General features: G+C 48.2%; 1 protein-coding gene across 1 annotated transcript in view; it reads left to right on the plus strand.

Moving 5' to 3' along the window:
* LOC142903094 (arf-GAP with GTPase, ANK repeat and PH domain-containing protein 1-like) overlaps nucleotides 1-23166 on the plus strand; it is an 80697-nt gene that overhangs the window by 26017 nt on the left and 31514 nt on the right. Inside the window, exons 6-12 of the mRNA XM_076048542.1 lie at nucleotides 77-218; nucleotides 1187-1321; nucleotides 6489-6616; nucleotides 6823-6990; nucleotides 7511-7603; nucleotides 19233-19337; nucleotides 22850-23024. Coding sequence (XP_075904657.1) covers nucleotides 77-218; nucleotides 1187-1321; nucleotides 6489-6616; nucleotides 6823-6990; nucleotides 7511-7603; nucleotides 19233-19337; nucleotides 22850-23024 — 946 coding nt within the window. The remainder of the gene's footprint in view (nucleotides 1-76; nucleotides 219-1186; nucleotides 1322-6488; nucleotides 6617-6822; nucleotides 6991-7510; nucleotides 7604-19232; nucleotides 19338-22849; nucleotides 23025-23166) is intronic.

A 23166-nucleotide genomic window follows, 5' to 3' on the forward strand; every position in this document is an offset into this window, starting at 1 on the left:
ACTGAACAACAACACAGGAGGAGACTTGACTTGTGTATAAAGTTGTGTTGTTGTTGTTGTGGTTGTGTGTGTGCAGTTTGCGCTGTGGGTGGACGCCGTAATCTTCGTCTTCAGCCTTGAGGACGAGATCAGCTTCCAGACCGTCTACCACTACTTCAGCCGCCTCGCCTCCTACAGGAACCCAGCGGACCTGCCGCTGGTGCTGGTTGGCACGCAAGGTTGGCACGCACGCTTGCGCACACACACACACACACACACACATTCACACACACATGTACAGACACACAAACAGTGGAGTCGACAAGCTTGATTTGACGATAAGTTGTGAGGGAAAGTGAGGAGCAACCATTGGGTCCCTTTTTCCTTGATAGCTGTCAAAGCTTTTCTGTGGCTCTACTGCCACCTATTGGTCTTACTCTGTTATTACAGTTTAAATCCTTGAACCTCTTTTTAGAAAACCTCTGTTTATCCCAAGTTGGGGAAATTTGCATGATTACAGCAACAAAAAGTCATGCAAAATTATATTTATTAAAAGAAATAAACAGAAGACAAGAAAAAGAAATACCAAAAAAACACTAACTGAAAAGGAAAGAGAGAGCTGCTGTAAATTTCTGCCACTCACACTTGCGCCATCGACAGGCAAACTCTCTTTGGCTATCACATCGTCAAGGCCTGAAATTTGATCTGCTGTTTTCTGAGAGTTTTTTTTTTTATTATTTCTATTGCACACTTTCTAATGAAATAATAAAAATGTATTATTTTTTGGTGACCTTTAAGCAAGATGTGAACACATGAATGAATTGCAATGGAAAAGGAAGTTTTTATTTCGCAGAAAGGAGAATTTCAGCCTTTTAGTGTGATTGGTTCTTTCCTCAGCCGACTTGTTTTATTTTCCTTCTGTTGCGGCTGTGCTGCTTCATTCTGGCCAGCAGAGGGCGCCAAACGATCACAGATCTCTTCACGGTCCTGCTCGCAGGGACTTGACCCTGGATAATCGCTCGCTCTCAGTGCAGAACAAGTTGCCTGTTAGGCTTCTACCCTTTCCTTTGGTCCAATCACATTAACAGCAACACCCAGAACCATTTTGTAAAAAAAAAAAAAAAAAGAAAGAAAGAAGAAAAGACTGAAAGTTTGACGTGATGCTGACTTGATTCCCGCCTCCCTCCCTTCCTCCGCCGCCAATCAGACGCCATCAGCTCGGCCAACCCCAGGGTGATCGACGACAGCCGTGCCCGCAAGCTGTCCAACGACCTCAAACGCTGCACCTACTACGAGACGTGCGCCACCTACGGGCTGAACGTGGAGCGTGTCTTCCAGGACGGTAAGGGCGGGGGGTGGGGCAGCAAACTTTTTGACTGAAGGGGGGCGGCCCCACTGCGGAGTGGGGGCCTTTGGTCAGCCACCTCAAAAGGAGGAAACAAATATATCATGGGATATGTAGAAAACATGTATTTTATTGTCAATTGAAAATGAACAAAGGCGTTACAACAAAATCAGTGTCTTTGAAGCCACGGTGTTTGGCTCCTTAAAGAAGGGACTCTTAAAACGCTGAAATGCAGCTATTTTATTACTTACTTCCTATTAATTTGGGTTTGGTGGGGCCAGATTAAAAAGCTCAACGGACCGCATGTGGCCCCCGGGCCGTAGTTTGCCAATGCCTGGTCTAGGTCAAGGGAGGGGTTGGTGTCCGAGTCCTCTAGGAAGGTGACACCGGCGCCGTCCCTCCTCCCCTCCGCAGCCGCGACCCATCCGGACGCTCTTAATCGCGGCGCAATTAAGAACGAAATGGAGCCGCTCGGCTATTTAGCTTCCGACCGAGCGGCGATTAAGTTTTATCACGGCGAGGAGGAGGAGAGAAAGCCAGCGCCATTTGGCCGGCGGGATTAATAAGGAGCGGGCGACGTAATGGGGTTCGGGTGGGAGACCTCGCTGACCGCCGTGTCGCCGTTTCCTGGTGGACTCTGGAAAGTTCTTGGCGTTGACGTGGCTGCTTTTGCTGCTAAAAAGAAATTAGCGATTAGTCGTTAGCGCCTCACAGCAGGAAGTGTGACCTGCGCTCGCGACCCTTCCAGGCTTTAACCCGTCCGCCCCCTCGCCCAGCACAGGCAGTTGGGACAGAAGGGAGCTTTTTTTGGATGGAGATGTTGACTTGTCATGACGGGCCGAGGCCTGTAGGGGGCAGCGCAGGAGCAAAAGACTGGGGGGGATAAAACTCGTTTGAGAGCAGCAGCAGCAGCAGCAGCAGCGGAGGGTGATTATCCTGCTGTTTGTGAATGTCAATTGCTTTTTTTTGTCAAACCTCTCCAAAGTAGTCAGAGTCTAAATTTGTAATTTTGCCCGTCACTGTGTGTGTGTGTGTGTGTGTGTGTGTGTGTGTGTGTGTGTGTGTCTGTCTGTGTGTGTCTGTGTCTGTGTCTGTGTCTGTGAGTGTGTCTGTGTGTGTGTCTGTGAGTGTGAGTGTGAGTGTGTTTTCTTGATCCCAGCGCTCTTGGCCCAGGAGGAAGCTTTCACGCTAAACGATGCCTTATTATCTTCTTAATTATTCCACTCTGTGTGTGCGCGCGTGTGTGTGTGTGTGTGTGATTGCCTCTGACACTGTCTCCTTGCATTTTTCTCGTCATTATCTAAAATTAATCAGTTTTTTAATCATCCAGCAGAACGATGAGTGTAATGTTGTCTGTCGACGCGACGCAGCGCGACAGTAGCCCGCAGCTTTGTGTGTGTGTGTGTGTGTGTGTGTGTGTACATGCACGCGCTTGTGTGTCTTTGTGTTCTAGTTAAATGTGTTTGTCAGAAGAGGGTTTTTTTCCTTCATTTTTTTTTCTTCCCCTGCCTTTTTGTGTGTGGTTTGTGCACATTTTTGTGTGTATTTTTGTGTCTTTGTTACGGTACGTGTGTGTGTGTGTGTGTTTGTGTTTTGTGTTCAAGGATAACAATTTTTGTGCACCGTGTGTGAGACGTAGTGTATTTTCCACCTTCTTGTGTATTTATTTTATATATAAATTCATATTATATATTAATTTTTTACATTTGTGCATACATGTATGTCTGTGTGCAAGTGTGTGGTTGGCCGTCTCTCACACACACACACACACACACACACACACACACACGCAGTCTCAGTCTCTCTTTAATTACTCCTTAGCGTGACCTTAATTTGCAGAGAGGACTTCAGTAACGACGGCTCTCGGCCTTCAGCCACTTAAAACACACGGCTGCTTCTAATTGGCTGGAAGAAGTGCTCAACCACACACACACACACACACACACACACACACACATACACACACCTTAAGTACGCACATGCACGCACACACACACACACACAGTCAGTGCAGCAAAACAGACTCATTGTTCCAACATCTCAAACTCACAGGTGTCCCCGTCTGCACAGCTGGCTTTTCAAAATAAAAGCTCCAAGAATAATTTTAGTCTGTTGGAATTTCAATTTTTTTTAAATTACATATTTAAAATACAACTTCAGCTGCACTTTTTGAAAAATTCTCATAATTGTATTTCATTAATGATAACTGATCACATCTTATAGATTGGTTAACTTTCTGAAAAAAATGTAATATAAATGTTAATTTGTACAATAAATGATCATCCTACTACTATTTTACAAACTTAAATGAATACTATAATTATGTTGAAACATATATGAGGAAAATTGTGTGTTTTTCTGATCATTTTTATCCAGCTTATCGCATCAGTAAGCAGTTTTCCCACTTCCTGGCGGCGCCTCTTCATAAATCCCTCTTTAATCCACTTCGCCGGGCCGAGCCGCCGCTTAAAGAGCCGTTATTTGCGGCCGATTGGCATTTATTGAGATGGTGATCAGCTTTTTCCCGCCGCTGCCGCCGCCGTTTCTCCTCCTGAAGTTCACCACCGCTCTGACGGATCACCAGCAAAACGTCCAGATTCAAAATGACATTTGCATTGTCGCCGTTTTGTCGATGGCAAGTCTTTAAAAAAAACTCACCACACACATTTATGGAAGGAGGAAGTGTGTATCGATCCCGCCGCTCGGAGGGACCCGCATTGATCCCCATGAGGAGGAGGAGGGGGCGGGGCTTTAATCACATCCTTCATATTTAGCTTCATAATCAGCAGCATTGGACGAGCTGTGTGTGTGTGTGTGTGTGTGTGTCTGTGTCTGTGTGTCTGTGTATGTGTGTCAGATGTGGTAAATGTATTAGAAGAGTTAATGAAGGAGAACAGGAAGTAGTAAGATGCATTTTTCCATCCAAAGCCCTCGAGACAATTGATTTGTCGTATTTTGGTGCCTGTGTAGTTTTTAACCTGTAGGGCAAATTTAACTCATCTAGTTTATCTAGTTTAAAAAAATTAAGTTGAAACAATTGTTAATTTTTTGAAGGTGAGAAAATAAAATTTCAAACCCCCCAAAATGACCTTTTTTCTAATGATTGAGGATTTTAAATGTTTTTTCCTCTATAGGCCACTGCTGCGACTGTGCACCTGAAGGCATCGTCCTGTAGGGACATATTAGAGGGAGGAAAATTAGAGCTGCGAGGGTTTAATCTGTATTTATATCCGTCCGTTTGACCAATTGTCTTTGTTTATGCCCATTATTCCTTCTATGTTTTATGTGTGTGTGTGTACATTTGCTGTAATATGAACTGAAGGCCCAGTCCAGTCGGAGTGGGAATGAGGGGTGAAGAGGGGCGAGGGGGCGGGGCCGACCTCTGTGTGAGAGATGGAGGGGTGGGGGGTGACAGTGCTGCGCTCCCTCGTCCATCAGTGAGGCTAATTTAATTAGCCTAATTACAGCGACATGAGCCCCCCCTGACACACACACACACACACACACACACACCTTCCTGGTCGTCTGTTTCCTTTATCTGTGTCAGAGTGCAGATGCAGAACGCTTCGTTAGCGCGAGCTAACAAGCTGCGGTGAACACACACACACACACACACACACACACTCAGCTCACTCAGAATAATTCTGCAGCCAGATTAGCAGCAGCAGCGACTGAAGTGGCTCTCCAGGCCCAACTTGACGGCCAGCCAATCACAGACTGAGGAGGCGGCCAGAAGCTCTCCGTCACCCACATTTTGTCGTCCGTTTTCCCACGATGAGTGGAAATGCAAACTGAAGCGCTGTGGCTAAATTACAAATGACACATTTTTGATTTCAATCAAGTTGAAACTTAACTTAACTTAACTTAACTTAACTTCATTTCGGGTCGTTTTTGTACCGAAAGAAAAAAGCGTCAGAACTCCAGTCACATTCCGATCTGGAGACTCGGCCGTCAGACTCGGAGGTTAACGGAAGAGTTGCCCCCCCGCACCTCTCACCTCTCCCCCACCCCACCTTTATGTGTCACCTGGCGGTGCAGCCCCGCCATAAATCTGATCAGAGGGGAGACGTTTCCATTAGGTGTCGACTGGCGGCCTCTCGGAGCAGAACCGAGATTGATGGACAAAGTGAAATTGCATTAGCCGGCGCAGCTTAAATATTTAGCGCTGCCTTATCATAACTGTTCTTTAACACTTAAAGTAAAATACAGCCTGCCAGCCGCGGCAGGAGAGGCCTCCTCTGTTCTTTCAGCCCGGCTAGCGTCCTAGCGCAGCCATGCTCAACCCTCTTCTCTCAAAAACCTCTTTGGCCCAATTAGATTAAGTTTGTTTCTGGGCTCGTCAAACAAAAAAAAAATTCAAAAAGGAGAAAGACGAGAGCGGGCGAGCGAGCAGGGCAGGAGAGAGTTAAGACTTTAGCGACTCCATTATCTCCGAACCAATAAACACGGCGGCCACTTTTTCGGATGAAGCCATTGTTTTAATTGTGCTCGTTAAAGCCGGCGGCTCCGTTAATGAGGAGCCAGTCGTAAACAGTCTTACCTCCAGGTGACGCCGGGCCGGGCCGAGCCAAGGGCAGCGGGAGGAGGGGAAAGAAAGAAATTCTCGGCCCCCCCGGACCCAGGAAATGTTAGCGGTTAGCTCGCTTCCGGTTGGTTCCTGTTAGAACTGATTGAAGTCGCTCCTTTGCTCCGCCTCCCATGACATCACTTAGGTTTAAACCAGTGGTGGGCAAACTTTTTGACTGGTGATCCACAATGGGTTCTAAAGTTTGACAGAGGAGCAGCAGCAGATGGATGTGTTTTGGTGAGCCACCTCGGAGGAAGAAAATATATTATGGGATATGCAGAAAACATGATTAAATGTCAATAAAAAAAATGAACCAAAGCAAAGTTGCAACAATATTTGTCTTTGAAGCCCCACTGTGTTTAGCTCTTTATTTATTCTTACTCTTAAAACACTGAACAAATAGATGAAATGCAGCTATTTTATGACTTACTGACGACTATTAATATTATTTTTCAAGTGCGGCAGGCTGCTTATGGCTCCCGGGCCGTAGTCTGCTCATGTCTGATTGCACTGTGATTGGTCCATCATACCGACTGTCTGGATTTCAACCCTAATGCAAAATTGTCAAATTTACCGAAAATTCTCTCCCCTTCACAGTGGCCCAGAAGATCGTGGCCACCAGGAAGAAGCAGCAGCTCTCCATCGGGCCGTGCAAGTCGCTGCCCAACTCACCGAGCCACACGTCCGTCTGCGCCGCCCAGGTCTCGGCCGTTCAGATCAGCCAGGTCAGAGGTCAAACGCAGAAATAACACCAATTTAAAAAACAAAAAAAACAAAACAGATTCAGAATTAGATGGTTTAACGGCACCACTTTTAATTATTGAACCACTTGTATCCCAAACGAAAAGAATTTGTGATTCATTTGAAAACTTGAAAACCTTCGAACTTCAGAATTTTCATTTCTGCATGATTTTTTTCTCTCGTCGGCCAGACGAGCAACGGCGGTGGCGGCGGCGGCGGCAGCCTGAGCGACTACTCGTCGTCGGTGCCGTCCACGCCCAGCACCAGCCAGAAGGAGCTGCGCATCGACGTGCCGCAGACCACCAACACGCCCACGCCGGTGCGCAAGCAGTCCAAGCGGCGCTCCAACCTCTTCACCGTGAGTTCATCACAGCAGAGCTGCAGTGTCAGAGTTCATCTTGAAATGTGTTCTTTGGATTTTATTGTACTTATTCTGCTGATAGAATAGAATAGAATAAAACTTTATTGATCCCCCAAGGGGGAAATTCATGTTGTTACAGCAGCAGTGGAAACACAAGACAGAACAGTGTCAATGTTTGTGTGCTAATAGCAGCAACACTTAGTTACCACTTCATTAAACTGAAAGTCATAATTCTTTATTATGATAATTATTATCATTATTACTGCTATGTACTAAGTTTTTCTGCTATTTCTTCACTTTTTTTGTTCCTATTTTAATGGGAAAAAAAACAAACAGAAAATTGTTTGTTCAAATAGTGATTTTGTTTTTTTCCCCTGAACAAAACCTGCTTCCTGTCACTGCTGACGCCTGCGGAACCCATCCTTCCCTCCTTCCCTGCTTCCCTGCTTCCTTTCCTTTCCTTCTCTCCTTTCTTCAAACGCCTCTTGACTCGTTATCCGCTGTGGTTGTTCCGCAGTCGAGGAAGGCCAACGAGACGGACAAGGACAAGAAAGGCCTGGAGGCTCGAGCCGACAGCATCGGCAGCGGGCGGGCCATCCCCATCAAACAGGTAGGACTGCCTGTCTGCCTGCCTCGCCCCCTCCCCCCTCCTGCCTTTCATCCAAACCAGCCTTGATTAACAGTAAAAAATCACACACTTAACATCAATTAGAGGGAGGGGCTCCGTCTCTCTCTCTCTCTCTCGCTCTACCAGGGCTCGGCAGCACATCGTTAGCACAGGGAAGGAGATTTGACTGCCCCCCCCCCTCCGTCCTGTCCTCCTCCTTTTGTGTCTCCTGTCGTCGCCCTCTGCTGGTCCACTTCAGGCCACCTCTGTTCTTCCTCTCTGCTCTTTGTCCTCCTGAGCTCTTTGATCGGAACATCCAGCAGCAGCGGCGGCTGTGTTTTTAACGTGAGGCGAGAGCCGGGGATGAAGGGAAAGTCGAGCACACACGCACACACACACACACACACACACACACACACACACACACATACACACACACACACACACGCACAGACTCAGCGACACGCAAAAGCACGCCTGCTGTGGCGGTGAGCACCTGAATTGTCTCTTAATTTGACACAAACAAGCTCCTCTCCAGTTGGAGCAGCAGTTAAAGGGCTGTTGAGGGAGGAAGGGGGGAGGAGGAGCTAGTGTGTGTAGGTGTGTGTGTGGGGGGGGGGGGGTTCTCGACAAGCAAATCAGGCAATTAGTGATCACTAATCTGGAGCCCTCATGTCGACGCCGCTGCCTCGTTTGTAATTCGCTAATGAACAAATCGTGGCTCTGATGAAGGTTCCGTCTCGCCGGGGGGTGGGGAGGGGAGGGCGGGGGGGGGGGGCGTAGGTTTAGGGGGGGTTGCAGTTGGTGGTTGCTGCTGCTGCTGCTGCTGCTGCTGTCTCCAGCAGCAGCGCAGGCTTCAAACAGGCTCCATCCCTCTGCCGTCTTTGTCCTCTTCCTCCTCCTGCTCTTCCTCTGTGGTGCTAATGCAGCGGTCGGGGGCCGACGGGGGGACGGAGCCAAGCCTCAATTTGGCCAGAGCGCAGGACGTGGCGTGAGCGCCGGAGAACACTCCTCATTAAGGAGACGCGTCGGGTCGAGCAAATGTCTGTCTCTCGCCGGCCAGGAAAGCTGAAGTGAGTTGTTATTTGTTCCAGTGGGTGGCAAGAGTCACATGACTGCGTCTCACTGCTGTTGGCTCAGTGAACCTCAGTGGGACTGCACTTCACCTGCAGCTTCACCTCAGTCTCTCTTCTAGATGTTCCTGTTTTAGAATGTGAGGTTTTCAACAATTTAACTTGATACTTATATAAAGTTGTTAGTGAGTGTGAGCATCTTTATGCTTATTGAATTGTTATTTAATTAAAATGATTCTACATTATTAATCAGCAACTTTAAAAATAGTGTAAATCAAATTTAAATACAGAATTTGCGATTGTTTGTCTTAAAATAATATCAAATACCTGAACTAAAAAATGAATGGCTAAAAATGATAGATAACATTTAAATTAGTGAGATGCAAATAAAAGAGCTAAAAAAGAGAAATTGCAAATAAAACAAATATATTGATTTTATTCTGTTTAGTAAATGAAACATTTCTGACTCAGTGCCCTGTGGGAGTCTGAACTGTGACTTTTTTGTGTCTTTGCACCATTTAGCGTTTGATGATATCATAATTAATGAGAGCGATCCCGCCGGTGCGATCGCGCTGAGGCCCCGCCCCCCCTCTGCGTTTCACAAAGACGTCTCATCAAAACCGGTCATCCATCATCACAGTCAAATTCCCCTTTTTTTTAAAAAAAAAAAAGAAAATGGAAAAAGAATCTCGCCCACCACCAACCAAAAGCACCTTTATTAAGTCAACAGATGAAAGTCATGCTAATAAAGTAAGACACACACACACTTGGCCTTGCTTAGCATGGCAGCTATGACAAAGGAGCCCGCGCGCATGCTAGCACACACACACACACACACACACACACACACACACAGACGCCCCTCCAGAGGAGAATAAAGCGGAAGCGGCAGCGCTGTGAGGCAGAGCGCCCAGCTCCCCTCTGTTGTTTTATTTTGGAAGGGGACGTTAATTGATTTGATGGTTCCCCGTGGTCGCCGCTCGTCCCCTCGTCCCCCCGGCCTGATCCTCAGCGCCGGCGACGGCCGCCGCCACACCGCAGAACCTGCTTGCTTAATTAGACTCTGGAGCAAGCAAACACACACACACACACGAGAGAGTGAGAGAGAGAGAGAAGAGAGAGAGAGAAGATGTCACACTTCACATTCAAGGTTCAGCTCCTCTTTTTCCTCCATTAATGCTCCATTTGCACTCGTTTTTTTTATTTTTTATTTTTTGCCTTCCACACGTCGGCCCCATTAGTGGCTTTTTAATGAGAAAGTGGCCCGGACTCACCTTCTTTTTCCTTTTGTCTTGTTCCCTCATGCTCCAATAAAATTTAATCTTCTGGTGGGAAAAAGAAGATGAGCGTTTTTGCAACACAGTTGGAGAGAAATTGAAGATTTGCTGTTGAGCGAAGTCAGAGAAAATATTTAATCGCGGCCAGAATCAACAGGTTTTTCTTGAACTGAAGAAAGATGTTTGTTTGTTTGTTTTCCACGGCGGTGTTTGCGCTCGCTTGTGTTTTCATTATTTGGTGCCGAGCCGCGTTTACGTTTCTCAGCCGGCCGTCATTAGCTGGACGTCACTGTGTTGTCACTGAGCTAACGAACTGCGACATGTGCCAGTGCAATTAGCCTGCGCTGTTTAAGAACACCTTCTATACCACTCAATAACATGACTGACTAACGCTCTCGCTATATATCTTGAAATATTTATATATATTTTCATTATTATTAGAATGGTATGGTGTGTGTGTGTGTGTGTGTGTGTGTGTGTGTGTGTGTGTGTGTGTGTGTGTGTGTGTGTGTGGCCAAGTCACTTTAGGATTTATTCTCAGATTGGGCGGAACCATCACAGCATCACAGCATTTCTTTTACAGATATATAAATCGCAATTTAATTAATAGTTTCCAGAATTTGTTTCTGTTACCATCGAATACCTGCGTGTGTGTGTGTGTGTGTGTGTGTGTGTGTGTGTGTGTGTGTGTGTGTGAGCGCGTCAGCCACTTGTTTGCCCTGATCTCATTAAAGTGTCCCTCCACCACTCGAGGTGATGGTAGTTTAGTCTTTTTTTCTCCTCTGTCTCTGTAAATATATAAATAAATAAATAAGCAAGACCGCCCCCTTTCGAGAGACTCCGGGTCTCATTAAAACCAAACACACACACACACACACTTCCATGTGACGGCCGCGGGGGTAAGGGGCGGAGCGCGGGCTCAGGTGACGGGCGCTGGCGGTGGGCGGGACTTCCCCCTCAGACGCCATTATTAGCGTGAAAGGAATCCAGTCCAGGAGGGGGAAGAAAGACAAGCGTCTTCACTCGACGGGAGCATTTACATGCAGTCTCACATCATCACACACACATGCCAGGATAGTATGTTCTGGTGGTGTGCGTGTGCGTAGGTGGAGGTGGAGGTCAGAGGTGAGGAATGTTCTCAAGCTGCAAATCAGATGGTAAAATACTGAAAGTTTGGCACAACACCAGTAGATTTCTCTTTTTCAATATTCAACATTGTTTATCGTCCTAATGTGCACATAACGACATTTCCTTACATGACAAAATGTCCTCCTTTTTTGTAAATTTCACTTTAATTCTGATAGATGTACAAAAGTTAAGTCAAAAGTTTAGACACACCCTGTGAATTTAGTGTCTTTTCTTTCATTCTCCTGACTGTTGACATTGCAGTTTCTCACTGAAGGCATCAATACTACATATGAACACACATGGAATTATGTAGGAAACAATAAAAGTCTAAAATAACTCAAACACATTTTATATTTAAATTCTTCAAAATAGCCACCTTAGATAAAACGCGTATTTAATTAAATTCAATTAAATTCAAACTTTATTTATATAGCACTTTTCATGCACGAAAAATGCAACCCAAAGTGCTTCACAGATTAAAACAAAAATTAATTCATCATCCATCATGCCAAAACATTTAGAGTTATTGAACGTGTTTTTCTTTGCTGCATGATTACATATATCTTGCTGATATTTTTGGTGTGTCAGTATCTATTTGCAGTGTAGAAAATTGTTAAGTTAAAAAAAAAATTGCATGAGAAGGTGTGTTCAGACTTTTGACTGGTAGTGTAAATCAAACAACAATCAACATTTTCCCTCCTCACTGAGAAGCTTCTCATTCGGCCTCCAGCCAGCAGCATTTTTTCCCACCCTTTGTGATTGTACATTTCCATGAGAATGAAACAGCGAGTTAATGAAGTGTAGCGAGAAGCTAACGGCTAGCGGTGTTTATTCTAATCCAGTCTCTGAGGGAGTGGCCGCCGCCGTTCCACTGGAGACGAAGCCTCCCGCTGAGGTTTCCCGCTGCCTGCTGAAGCCACACAGGAAATGCTGATTATTATTATTTTTTTTTTTCATTTTTTTTCCAAACGCACCGGCTACTTGTGGTGCGGCGGAAGCGCCTGGCTTTGTTCAGCGGAGGCCGCTCGACGGCGCCGGGGCTCCTCCGACATCTGCTAGGCGCCGCTAATTAACCACTAATTGCCGGCAAGAGAGACGCTGACCGCGGCGCTTTGGAAAAAAAGAAGAAGCAACAATCTGACAAATTGATTTCCCCTCCGACACAGCGGCCGAGCCGACGGGGAGCAGAGCGGGGAGTTTGTTTGTTGCTGCTCTTTGTTTTTTTCTGAACCTTTATTTTCTTCCATGGCGAGGAAGCTCCGTCGCTTCTGACAACACCTCACCTTGGAGCTGCAAAGCTTCTTCTTCTTCTTCTTCTTCTTCTTCTTCTTCTTCTTCTTCTTCTTCTTCTTCTTCTTTTTCTCCTTCTTCTTCTTCTTCTGCTCCTCCTCTTCTCCTCCTCCTTCTCCTCCTCCTCCTCCTCTTTCTTCCAAACAACTAGGTCAAACTTTAGTCCCTCTATTTACTGTAATGTCATTCTGACATGCAGAATCAGGGCAGCATACCCAACTGTCTTTAAAATCAGAAAAATCAATCACACTTTTGCAAAGATACACCTGCTTAACCAACCATTAAACATTTAATTCAGCTCTCAGTGAACCCCATTGAAAATGCAACTGTCTTTACTTTTGCACTTTTTTCAAATCAAACTTTTGTCAATGTTGGAAACAGAAAAGGACGTGCACGTGCCGAGCCAGTGCACGAGGAAATCATGCAAAGCAACAAAAATAGATTTCTTAACTGTAAAGCCAAATGTAGTAGAAATTGTTCCGCAATTAGCTGTTATCTAATTACACATTTTTTCCAGTAATTTAACTGATTACAATAATCTATATTTTTAATTAAATTACGTATCGATGTTACATGTAACTTTTTGTTACTCCCCCAACACCGGCTGCAGCTAACCTTCCGAGAAATTAGCAAAATGCTAAAATCAAGCTAAAATGCTAACACCCAGACAAATATGCGAGGCCTCGACCCCTCACCCTGTCACAAAGACACTTCCTGTTCCTGTTCCTGTTCCTGTTCCGGATCCGTCCTGATGTCTTTCAGGGACACTGTCTCCCTCCCTCCCCCACCCGCTAGCTCGCTTGTCTTGTCCCGGCTAGCTGCTGATTAGCGTTGCACTGAGCAATTAATTGGGCGGCTAGCCGGCGAGCGTCGCGAGGGCCGGCTGGTTTTGACATGTCTACACGTCGCCCCCCTCGGCGGCCGCAGAGGGAGGGGGTGGGGTGGAGGGGTGCTTGTGGGAAGTCAAATTGGATGGTTAACTCGGGCGTTATTTACCCTGTAATTCATTAGCGTCGGGCGGCGGCGCCATTGGCGGCGGGCAGGCTGTAATTTCACGCCTCGCAATAAAAGATGTCTCATAATCTGCTTCATTTAGCAGCCAAAGAATTTAATGAAATTAACGGCGGGCCCCCTAATTAAGACAGCGAATATTAAAAGAGGCGCTATCATGGGGGGGGCCCTTTTAACGAGGGCGACACGACCCCGCACCCGCACCCCCGCCCCCCACTGGATTGGAAAAATATCATCTCCCAGGGAAAGGTTGTCACCGCTCCGAGCCATTTTGGCCATGATGACATTTTTGTCATGCACACTAACCCCTGGAAATGAGATTTCACCCTCCTCCTCCTCCTCCTCCTCCTCCTCCTCCTTGGTGGGGGGGAGGGTGTCTCTCCCTCTTTTCTACTTTGAGGAATAATTACAACGAGGAACATGGGCGTCAATCAAAGAACATTTTTAGCTTGTTTGTTTGTCAACGTTCCTCCGAGTGGCGCCGTTGGTCATCGTCGTCATGCTGCGTTTGTGTGTTTGTTTGTTTTGGGGGGCGGGTGTCGCGCACATCTGCCGACAAGCCCCGAAACAAAAGATGGCGGTGGGGGCTTTGATGGGGGCAGGGGGGGGTACGCAGGGGGCAGTGAGGGCGTTCACCGTCTACAGGGAAGCGCCGTCTCACCCCTCACTTCCTGTCTGGCTGTGGGTGGGCGGCGGCCTGCCAGGGCCGAAGCTCCTCCTCCCCCCTCCTCTCCGCCCCTCCTCCTCCTGCTCCTCTAATGAAGGGAGACTGCTGAAGTAAGGTTTGGATAATTGAGTTTCTAATTAATTACCCAGAAACTCTTATCAGATAAATCAGCCCACTCTTTACCCCCTCCTTCCTCCCTCCTCCCTCGGCCCACTTCTTCTTCTTCTTCTTCTTCTTTTTCTTCGCTGGTGTTTTATTTGCTCTGGCTTTGCGTCCTGCCCCCTGTGGGCCTACCCTTCGGCCGTCCTTGCCTCATCAGCGCCGACCTTGTCATTAAGACGAATTCCACTCGCTCGCCCTCTCTCTCTCTTTACGTCAGTGTCACTCAGCGTGTTTAGCTGCTTGGCGTTTACCTAGTTTGGCTTCACTGGGAAATACTGGCCTTGCCGTTGTACAAGTCATCCAAGGGACTTTTTAGCATCTTTAGCTTAGCAGGGCCCAAGACATCAATGGCACTAATGTGCTTTTTTGTCGACTATTGGCCATCTATTTATATATTTATTTGTTTATTTGTTTGTTTGTTTGTTTATTTATTTTCCATTTTCTCTGTGGTGTTTGGCCTCCCTGGACAGCGGGCTCCTCCCTCTGGACGGGATGATGGATGACCCTCGGGACGCCGTCTCGTGTCACAATCAGATGTTCCGACGCGATAGCGCGTCGAGCATCCGGCCTCGGCCCCCGCCCCCTAGCCCACCCCCCACCCCCCCTCCGCTCTTCTGTCGACCCTGCCGCTGACACCTCCAATTTAGCCGCTGCGCTCCAGGGACGTGGGAGAACAAAAAAAGACGCGCCTCGGCCAGGTCGCTCCGCTGATAGCCGCTCCGACTCGTATCTCCCCTCTCCGATCCGCCCGTCAGTCTCAGCGGGAGGCCTGAAGAGAGGCTCCATTGTCTGGGGGAGAATAGTGAGCTGATAGAGTGATTAGAGGGAAGATTAGTCTGCGTCGATGCGACGGGCCGCTTCTTCACAGGACGCGGGGGGAAATGTTCCTTTTTCCCGGAAAATCATGCAAGTGTATTGCTGCCATAGTAAAAAACAAATAAACCATTACAAAAAAGGTATCATCATGATTACGCCAAAGTTTCATGGTTTCACAAGATCATTTTCACATTATTTCATGATGTGTCTCATTGAGCTCCTGCTACTATACTACTTTAATATCATTGATGGATCTCACGTGTCTAAAAACTAAGCTTAAAGTGCAGTTTAATAGAATAGCGCCAACGAGCCATAGTGCCTTGGTAATGCATTGTTTTGTTTTGACTGGTGAAAATTTGAGAATTAACCTGAAAGTGACCTCATATTAATGGAAGACTTTCACGCTATTGTGTAACACTATCACGAAATAACATCACGAGTTCCATGTGAAGACATGAAAATTATCACAAAACAGAAAAACTTTTTTGTTTGTAATATGGCCGCAATTCGCTTCTGTAGGGACTGTCCTTTTTCTTTGGAAGTAATTCCACTTCCTCACACTGCCCTCCTCCCACCCATTCTCCCTCCTCGTATGTCTGGGAGCATCGTGGTCTTCGATCACCCGGCCTCAGGTGGCGGCCCGTCAACATTTTCATATGCGTCGTCCCTAACGAATGACTTCATCCGTCGGCTTCCCCCGAGCCGCTGACCTTTTCCTGGGCACCGCGGCGCAATACTTCACCACAGTGAGGTCTCCAAGTGAGGACGAACACGAGTGCGTCTCCGTGCGAGTGTGTGTCTGTGTGTTTTGGGGGGCATCTGTAAGCCTTTACAACCAACACAAGGCTGCTAATTCCTTCCCTCCGATTCTTGGAGCCACTTCCTGGTTCCGTCCCTTTCAAATTGCCTCCTCATCACCGTTCTAAAGAAGAAGAGGAATCCTACCATTGCGAGTCCCCCCCCCCCCCCCATCCGTAATGCCCTCGGACGTTTTGGGATGCCTAACAAATGACTCCATCTCCTCAGCACCTCCAGCTAGCGACCTTTTCCCGAGCACTCGTCCGCGATACTTCACCGGGGCGGAGAAGTGGAGGGAGAGTCCATGTGAGGATGTATTTATCTCCCCACATCTATTTTCCCCCCATGTGGAGACCTTGTGAGCTGTCATGGCTGCCAGACTCCCACCCCTAACCCCCACCCCAAGGTAAAATAAGAGGCGATACATGCGGGCGTGTGTGTGTGTGTCAGCGAGCCTGAGGAGGTGAATAATGAAAGATATTACCCCATCGTGAGGATTTTTTTTGACACAGCGTTCAATTAGCCTTTTCCCCGTAGCAAACTGATGGCTTGTCATCCACCTGGGGGCGGAGGAGTGGGGGTGGAAGGGTGGATGGAGGGGCCTAAATTAATTTGCTGACGTCTCCCTTCGAAAAATACCAGGTTTGGATGGGAGCGGTAAGAGGGACGGTCTCGCCAGACAGTTTAGTTCAGTTTGGTGGTGGTGGTGCTGGATCCACCTTCTGCACCTTCTCCAGGGACCTTCTGGTTTCTGTCAGACTGTTCTCTCACTGGTTTGATTCACTGCGATGGTGGCCGTTGTCCCCGGCTGCAAACATAGAGGTGTTTGCAGCCAAGGGAAGGCTGAGGAACCGTTTATACCAAGCCAGGTTCCCACTGGAGATGGTAAAATTCAAAGCCCAAAACCGGCTTCCAAAGTTTCACGTCTAAATGCGATATCTAGTCTTTTTGAAGTGATGATGTCATAGCCCTGCCTTATGTGTGTTCTTCCCTGGTTTCAGGGAGATATAGTGCTACATAAGGCCTGGCAGAATTTCAGCATTTCAGAAGCGGTTCAGAAAGAAATACAGTCTTTGTGCACACATGGCCTCAGTCAAACACACTGACCCAGAATGCATCGCTGCCAGTGCTGAAGCTGGCAGTAACTAAACTTGAGGCTCTTGATTGCAGGAACCTTTTGTTTCATATCTGTTGTCATCGTCTTTCCTGTCGAGTCTCAAACTTAAAGGTCGACTCTGCCTCTGCTCGTCATTAGTCGCAACTAGAACTCGATTTCCGGGAGGCTTAGAAAGAAGAAAAACACACACACACACACACACACACACACACACACACACACACGCCCTAATTGATGACGGTGTAAACACACTCATGTCTCTCACTCCTGCCCGGAAAACGTCCCGCTGCTCGGCCGCCCGCCCGCTCCCTCGCTAACAGGCAGCGGCGGACGATCAGCTGGCCTGACAGCTGCACGGCTGCCGGCAGCTTTCACTCTGCAGCAGCAGGAAGCTCGTCAAGTCGCGTTTAGCGCACGGTGGGGAACCCCCCTGCGCCCCACACACACAACCCATACCCCCTCCCACCTCCCCCCCGGCCGCTGCGATAACAACAACAGTCATCAACACCACCCCCCACCCCCCCACCCCCCTCCAGGATTGAGTGGAAGGTTTGATGGAACCGTCCTGCTCTTTGTCTCTGATGGTCAGATGGTTGGTCTTGGTCTGCAACACCAGACAAAGTATAGACTCCTTAGTCCATGGGCCTGTTTACACAAAGACGGGTTTCTCTGAAAATGGTCACATTTTTTGTTGTTTCTGCATTGTGTTTACTCTCAGTCAACCTCATCATGTAGTGTAGTTCCTTTGTGTTCTAAAGCTATTCGAAGCAGAATTTCAGCTTTGTTTGTTCATCCATACCGTCTTTTCATGTGCAATCTTTCTTTCTGTTCTTCGTGGTGCAAGGAAGAACAGGCCTGGCATAGGTACTACATTGTTTTCAGTCATTTCCAGCATCTGCGTGTAAACGGGAACATTTTTGAAGATGGCTTTGTGTAAACATGTTTTTTTTTCTAGACCGTTTTCGAAAATTGTCGGCTTCAAAAAATGCCGTCTCTGTGTAAACAGGGCCTGAGCCTTTTCCTTGTCTTCAAGATTGGAGATGAGTCCTGCAGGTAACAGTCTGGACTCCCGACACAACAGGAAGACTTTTCCAACCTTACGAATTCTTGTCTTCACGACGCAGAAAAAGAAACGAAAAGAAACGTTCACGCTTGCACTATCGAACGTCTCACACGGGGCACATTTCCCTCCTGTCCCTCGTCCCTGCATGCGTTGTCACAACGAGACGTGGTGTCACCGCCAATTGCGCCTTGGTGCAGGGCCCCCCGGTGGAGAGGGCGCCTTGCCACTCTATCCCACCGTCCGACGCTTAGCGCTGTAATGAAAGCTGGGCTGAGGGGGCGGCGGAGAGCAGGCTTCTGTCCGTCACCCTCCCTCCTCCCCTCCCTCTCTTCCTCCTCCACCTCTTCTTCAGTGGTGCCCCTCCCCTCACGGCTGGACTCTATTAATATCCTCCGCTGGGGTGTTAATGTTGTAGAGGTCCAGTGAAGTGACACGCGTGGCAGCGCGGCTGTAATTGCTAATCAGCCGACAGTTTTATCCCCCGCCGCCACCGCCTTCTCCTGATCTCTCATCTCTCCCCCATTTCGGTGGCTCTCTCTCTTTCTCTCTCGCCTTTTCTTTGACCTTCCGCCTCGCTCTCTCCCTCTCTCTCTCTCACACACGCTAACCTAATGAATCCGGCTCAAATGAAGTGTGGGCGGGCGCTCGCTGGGCCTAAACGGTCAGTCAGCCGTAGGAGAGACGAAGGAGGAGAAGAAGTATAAGAAGAAGAGTCGGACTATTAAATAAGCGCTGATTCCGCCTCTCGCCGCGTCTCTCGAAGTCCAGCGCCGCCGCCGCTTCGGCACATCTCGGCGGCAAAAATCATCTGAGGTTGAAATGTTGTTTAATGGTCGAGACAAAGTGGCTCATTATCTGAAGCTACGAGCGCGAGTCCATTTAGCTCTTATGTGAACAACAACAGGAATCAGACAGTCGGCGAGAGGAAAAGCCTTTTCTTTGGCAGCACTTCTGTGGAGGTCCTAGTTGATGTGGTTAGTCACGGCTCGACACGTCTTAACTATTTTTTCCCTTGAATTTGCATTCCAACACAAACTAACAGTGCAAACCAGAACATAAGAGAGAATGAAGCAGCTCGTCCAACTCCTCCAGGCCTCGGTGAGGTCGCCCTAAGGTCGTTTAAAGGTCTCGCAACCTGCGACTCTCTCATCCTAGATGGTCTCCAGACAACAGCCTGTTTTAGCCCTCTGTTTGCAGCCTTCCTCACCCTCCCCTCCTCTCTGTCTGCAGGGCATGCTGCTGAAGAGAAGCGGCAAGTCGCTCAACAAGGAGTGGAAGAAGAAGTACGTGACTCTGTGCGACAACGGGCTGCTCACCTACCACCCCAGCCTGCACGTAAGAGACGCACACATAAACAATTGCACACACACACACACACACACGCCTACACTAATCCTGGCTGATGGCTGATTAGTCTCCAGCGATCTGCCAGCCGCCTGACCTCCGTCTATGTCGCTCTTGATCTTTGTGTGTGTGTGTGTGTGTGTGTGTGTGTGTGTGTGTGTGTGTGTGTGTGTGTGTGTGTGTGTGTGTGTGTGTGTGAGAGAGAGAGTGTGAATGTGTGTTGATGCCAGGAAGCAAGCACTTGGCTCCTTCGTTCTCTCTCTCTCACACACACACACACACACACACACACACACACACACACACACACACATCGTTGATGGCTTGTGTATTAATTAGGACTCGTCGTCTGTTTGCCCACATCGGCGCTGATGATGTGAATATCAGCTGTAATGTCTCTGCTAATTGTCCCGGCTCCCTGCCCTGTTGGCACACCATCCCGCTTTATTGTCTCTCTCGCACACACACACACACACACACACACACACACACACACACACACACACACACACACACACACACACAGATCATGTCTCTCCTTCTCCCCACTCCTGATGTCTGATTTCTCTCTCTGTCTTCTGCCTCTGCTGCACTCCGAATGCTGAACGACATCGTCAGAATTAAATTTAATTAATTGGATTACAGTGATAACATAAAACAGTTTCAAGGAGAGAAATTAAAACAAGTGGACATGACAAATATGATGTAAAGGAGCTACTTGTTACCATTCTAATATCTATATTTTTGTTCCTGGACTGTTTTGGAAGCACTCGGCCGCATTGAACTGCATGAAATATGAATAGAATTTGTACCACTGGTCATAATGTTGTGTTGTTGTTTTCCATCATCATGCAGTGGTGATTGTGCATGATTTACACTTTCAATGCACATTTTATGCAGATGTATTTTTCTTTTTTTAACTGAAGTTGGCAAATGTGGGTTTTTCTGTAATAACAATAATAATAATAATAATAATAATAATAATAATAATAATGATAATAATAATGGTTTAAGTTGATTATTGGTCTGAACCAGCCGCTCAACCCGTTCAGAGCCGGGTTAAAACTCTTAAGTGGGTGGTTTTGGGATTTTAAAATCCAGAGTTCCTGCAGCTGTGAGTTGCTGGTTCAATTTCCCCCCCTCCCCCCGAAGCGGCTGCTAGCGCCTCAAAAAAAAAAATCACTTTGCTAAAGTGCACACGTCCATCACCGATTAAAGGAGCTGATGCAGTAAATTAGTGTTAAAACTCATCACTTAACACACACACACACACACACACACACACACACACTAATATACAAACACATGGACGCGCACACAAACCCCCTCCAGCACCAAAAAGCCAGGTTTTTTTTCTGGCCGCCTTGCATCTGCAGCTCAGGCGTCAATTAGCGTGTTTGCGGAGGCTAATCGAATGAAACTCAATCAGCGCCGCTAATTGGCCGACTATGTGCAAAAAGAAATCACATTAATGCCGCTAATTAAGTGGATGGCAATGGACGCCACCTAATTGGTGAGATGGAGGAGAAGAAGAAGGAGAAGAAATGATGGAGATCAAATCAGAGAAAACAAAACAAAATCCAAACAGGAAGTGGATTTTAATGGCTGATCAGGAACTTCCTGTTTCTGGAAGAAGCTTCCGCTCTTGGGATCAAACCTTCTTTTTTCATTATTTCTCTCTCAACCGTTGCACTTCCTCCTTCTCCTTCGTCTCCTCCTTGTCCTCCTTCATCGCCCGCTTTCGCCGCCATCGATCGGCGCCGTCAGCAGGGTATCCGCCGCTCGGAACCTCGTGCTTCTCCCCCCCAACACGGACGCCGCTGTTTGTGCATTCATTCACTTTGCATTTCGCATGTAGCCTCCCTGCGCCGCTCAAACAGATGTGGGAAGGTTAGTTCACACACTCACACACGCGCGCTCGCGCGCGCAGGCCGCCTGCTGTCGGTGTGTTTGGTCGATACACGCGTCGCCCTCCTGGACGCCACCGATGATGAAAGCCCGGCCATGCAAATGGAGACTCAATTACCGCGGTCAATCTGTCGGAGGCGAGTGTGTGCGTGTGTGTGTGTGTGTGTGTGTGTGTGTGTGTGTGTGTGTGTGTGTGTGTGTGTGTGTGTGTGTGCGCGTGTGGTTTGCCCAGCGGGCCTCGGGCTGGAGGGCTCTCCGGTGGCTTGTTAAGCGGCCGTCGAGAGCACTTGGCTTTGAATTGGCCTTTTGTCAGTCGAGCTGCCAGAAGGAGGCGGGAAACATCCAGAATGTGTGTGTGTGTGTCTACGTGTGTGTGTCTACGTGTGTGTGCCTAAGTATGTCCCGGCAGCTCCGCCTTTGCGAGGACTCATTATCGTCTCAGACCCCGAGACGTGAGAACTACGCTCGGCGGTTCTGGCGTCTTTAAGTGGTTCATTTAAAGTGCGGGAGACGCTGGAAGAGGAGCGTGGGAGCGGCGGAGGAGTGGATCCCAGACTGGACACGTCTCCCGGCCGCACCGCCCGAGTTCCAACCTTAATCAAGTCTGGAACCGTCCCGACGCAAAAGACCACATTAGTCTGGAGAGCATCCAGCCTGGAAATCTCTGCTCTCCTGAAGAAAATGACATTTGTCGTCCAAAAAAAAAAAAAAGTGTTCTTTCCCCCAGTAGGACACTATAATAATCTTATTAATGATAAGAAATCAAGCATAAAACAACAAATAGATGCAACTTGTAATCTTCCACCTTTTCCCTCTGGATTTTCCCCCCGGTCTTCCTGCCCACACAGAGCAGGGACAGCGGGGCCACGCCGCTAATCCGGCCCAGCGGGGCCCGCGCCGCTTCCTTCATGTTGCCGAGCCGACCTCCCACAATGCCTTGCTCCTCCGGGGGGTCAGCGCCGACACTCCACCCGGCTCTCAGTGGGAAGTGGGAGGCGGCTTTTTAAACAAGCGAGCTCTCGATCCCTCATTAGCGGGCCCACTTGTTCCCCTGTGATCCGCCCACTTTTCTGGGCTTGTCATCATCGGAGGCTGTGTGTGTGTGCGTGTGTGAGTGTGTGTGTCTTTTCCATGCGTGTCAGAGTGGTGGCGCTCTGCCACTCCACCACCACTTTGAGGGATTAGCTCCTTTTGTTTCCGCCGTGGCGTCGAGGGGATTGAGCTGCTTTGTTAGCGCCGCGCGCTGCTGATCCTCTGAAAAGTCTTTTGTGATTGGTCGAGGTGATTCCTGTTTCTTGGTCTAAAAACCAAAAAAACACTCACAATCAAGGATCATCATTGCAACCACGACACCTCTGAACTTGTCTGGCGGTCATTGAGAAACTCGCTTTGAGACGCTTTTAGCTCTTTTAGCTTGAAACTTTGTGATGTCACAAAGGGCACGTTGCCTCACCCAGGTCGGCGAACACACCTCCAGAAAGTGCCAGTTATAGGAGGGTAGGCTGCAAACAGTGGGCTAAAAATGCTAGCCGCCATGGGACCTCTGATATTATATCCATCTCTCTCTCTCTCTCTCTCTCTCTCTCGTCCCGCAGGACTACATGCAGAACGTCCATGGGAAGGAGATCGACCTGCTGAGGACCACGGTGAAGGTGCCAGGCAAGAGGCCGCCGCGGGCCGTGTCCACCTGCGCCGCCACCGCCGTGCCCAGTCCCAAGACCAACGGGCTGGCCAAGGACATGAGCAGCCTGCAGCTGGGAGCCAATCCAGGTGGAGATAAATCAGCGGCGCGCCACTATTACGCTCTAATCAGGCCGCTAATTGCTCGTCCCGATGCCTCCCCTGATCTTAAACCGCTTTGCTAAAGGTTGAACGTTCAAATGAAGGAGAAGGGGAAGAAGAATAAAGGACG

The sequence above is a fragment of the Nelusetta ayraudi genome, unplaced genomic scaffold (assembly GCF_046127955.1).
Source record: "Nelusetta ayraudi isolate G7.1 ecotype Tasmania unplaced genomic scaffold, CSIRO-AGI_Nayr_v1 ptg000106l, whole genome shotgun sequence".
Classification (NCBI taxonomy): Eukaryota; Metazoa; Chordata; class Actinopteri; order Tetraodontiformes; family Monacanthidae; genus Nelusetta; species Nelusetta ayraudi.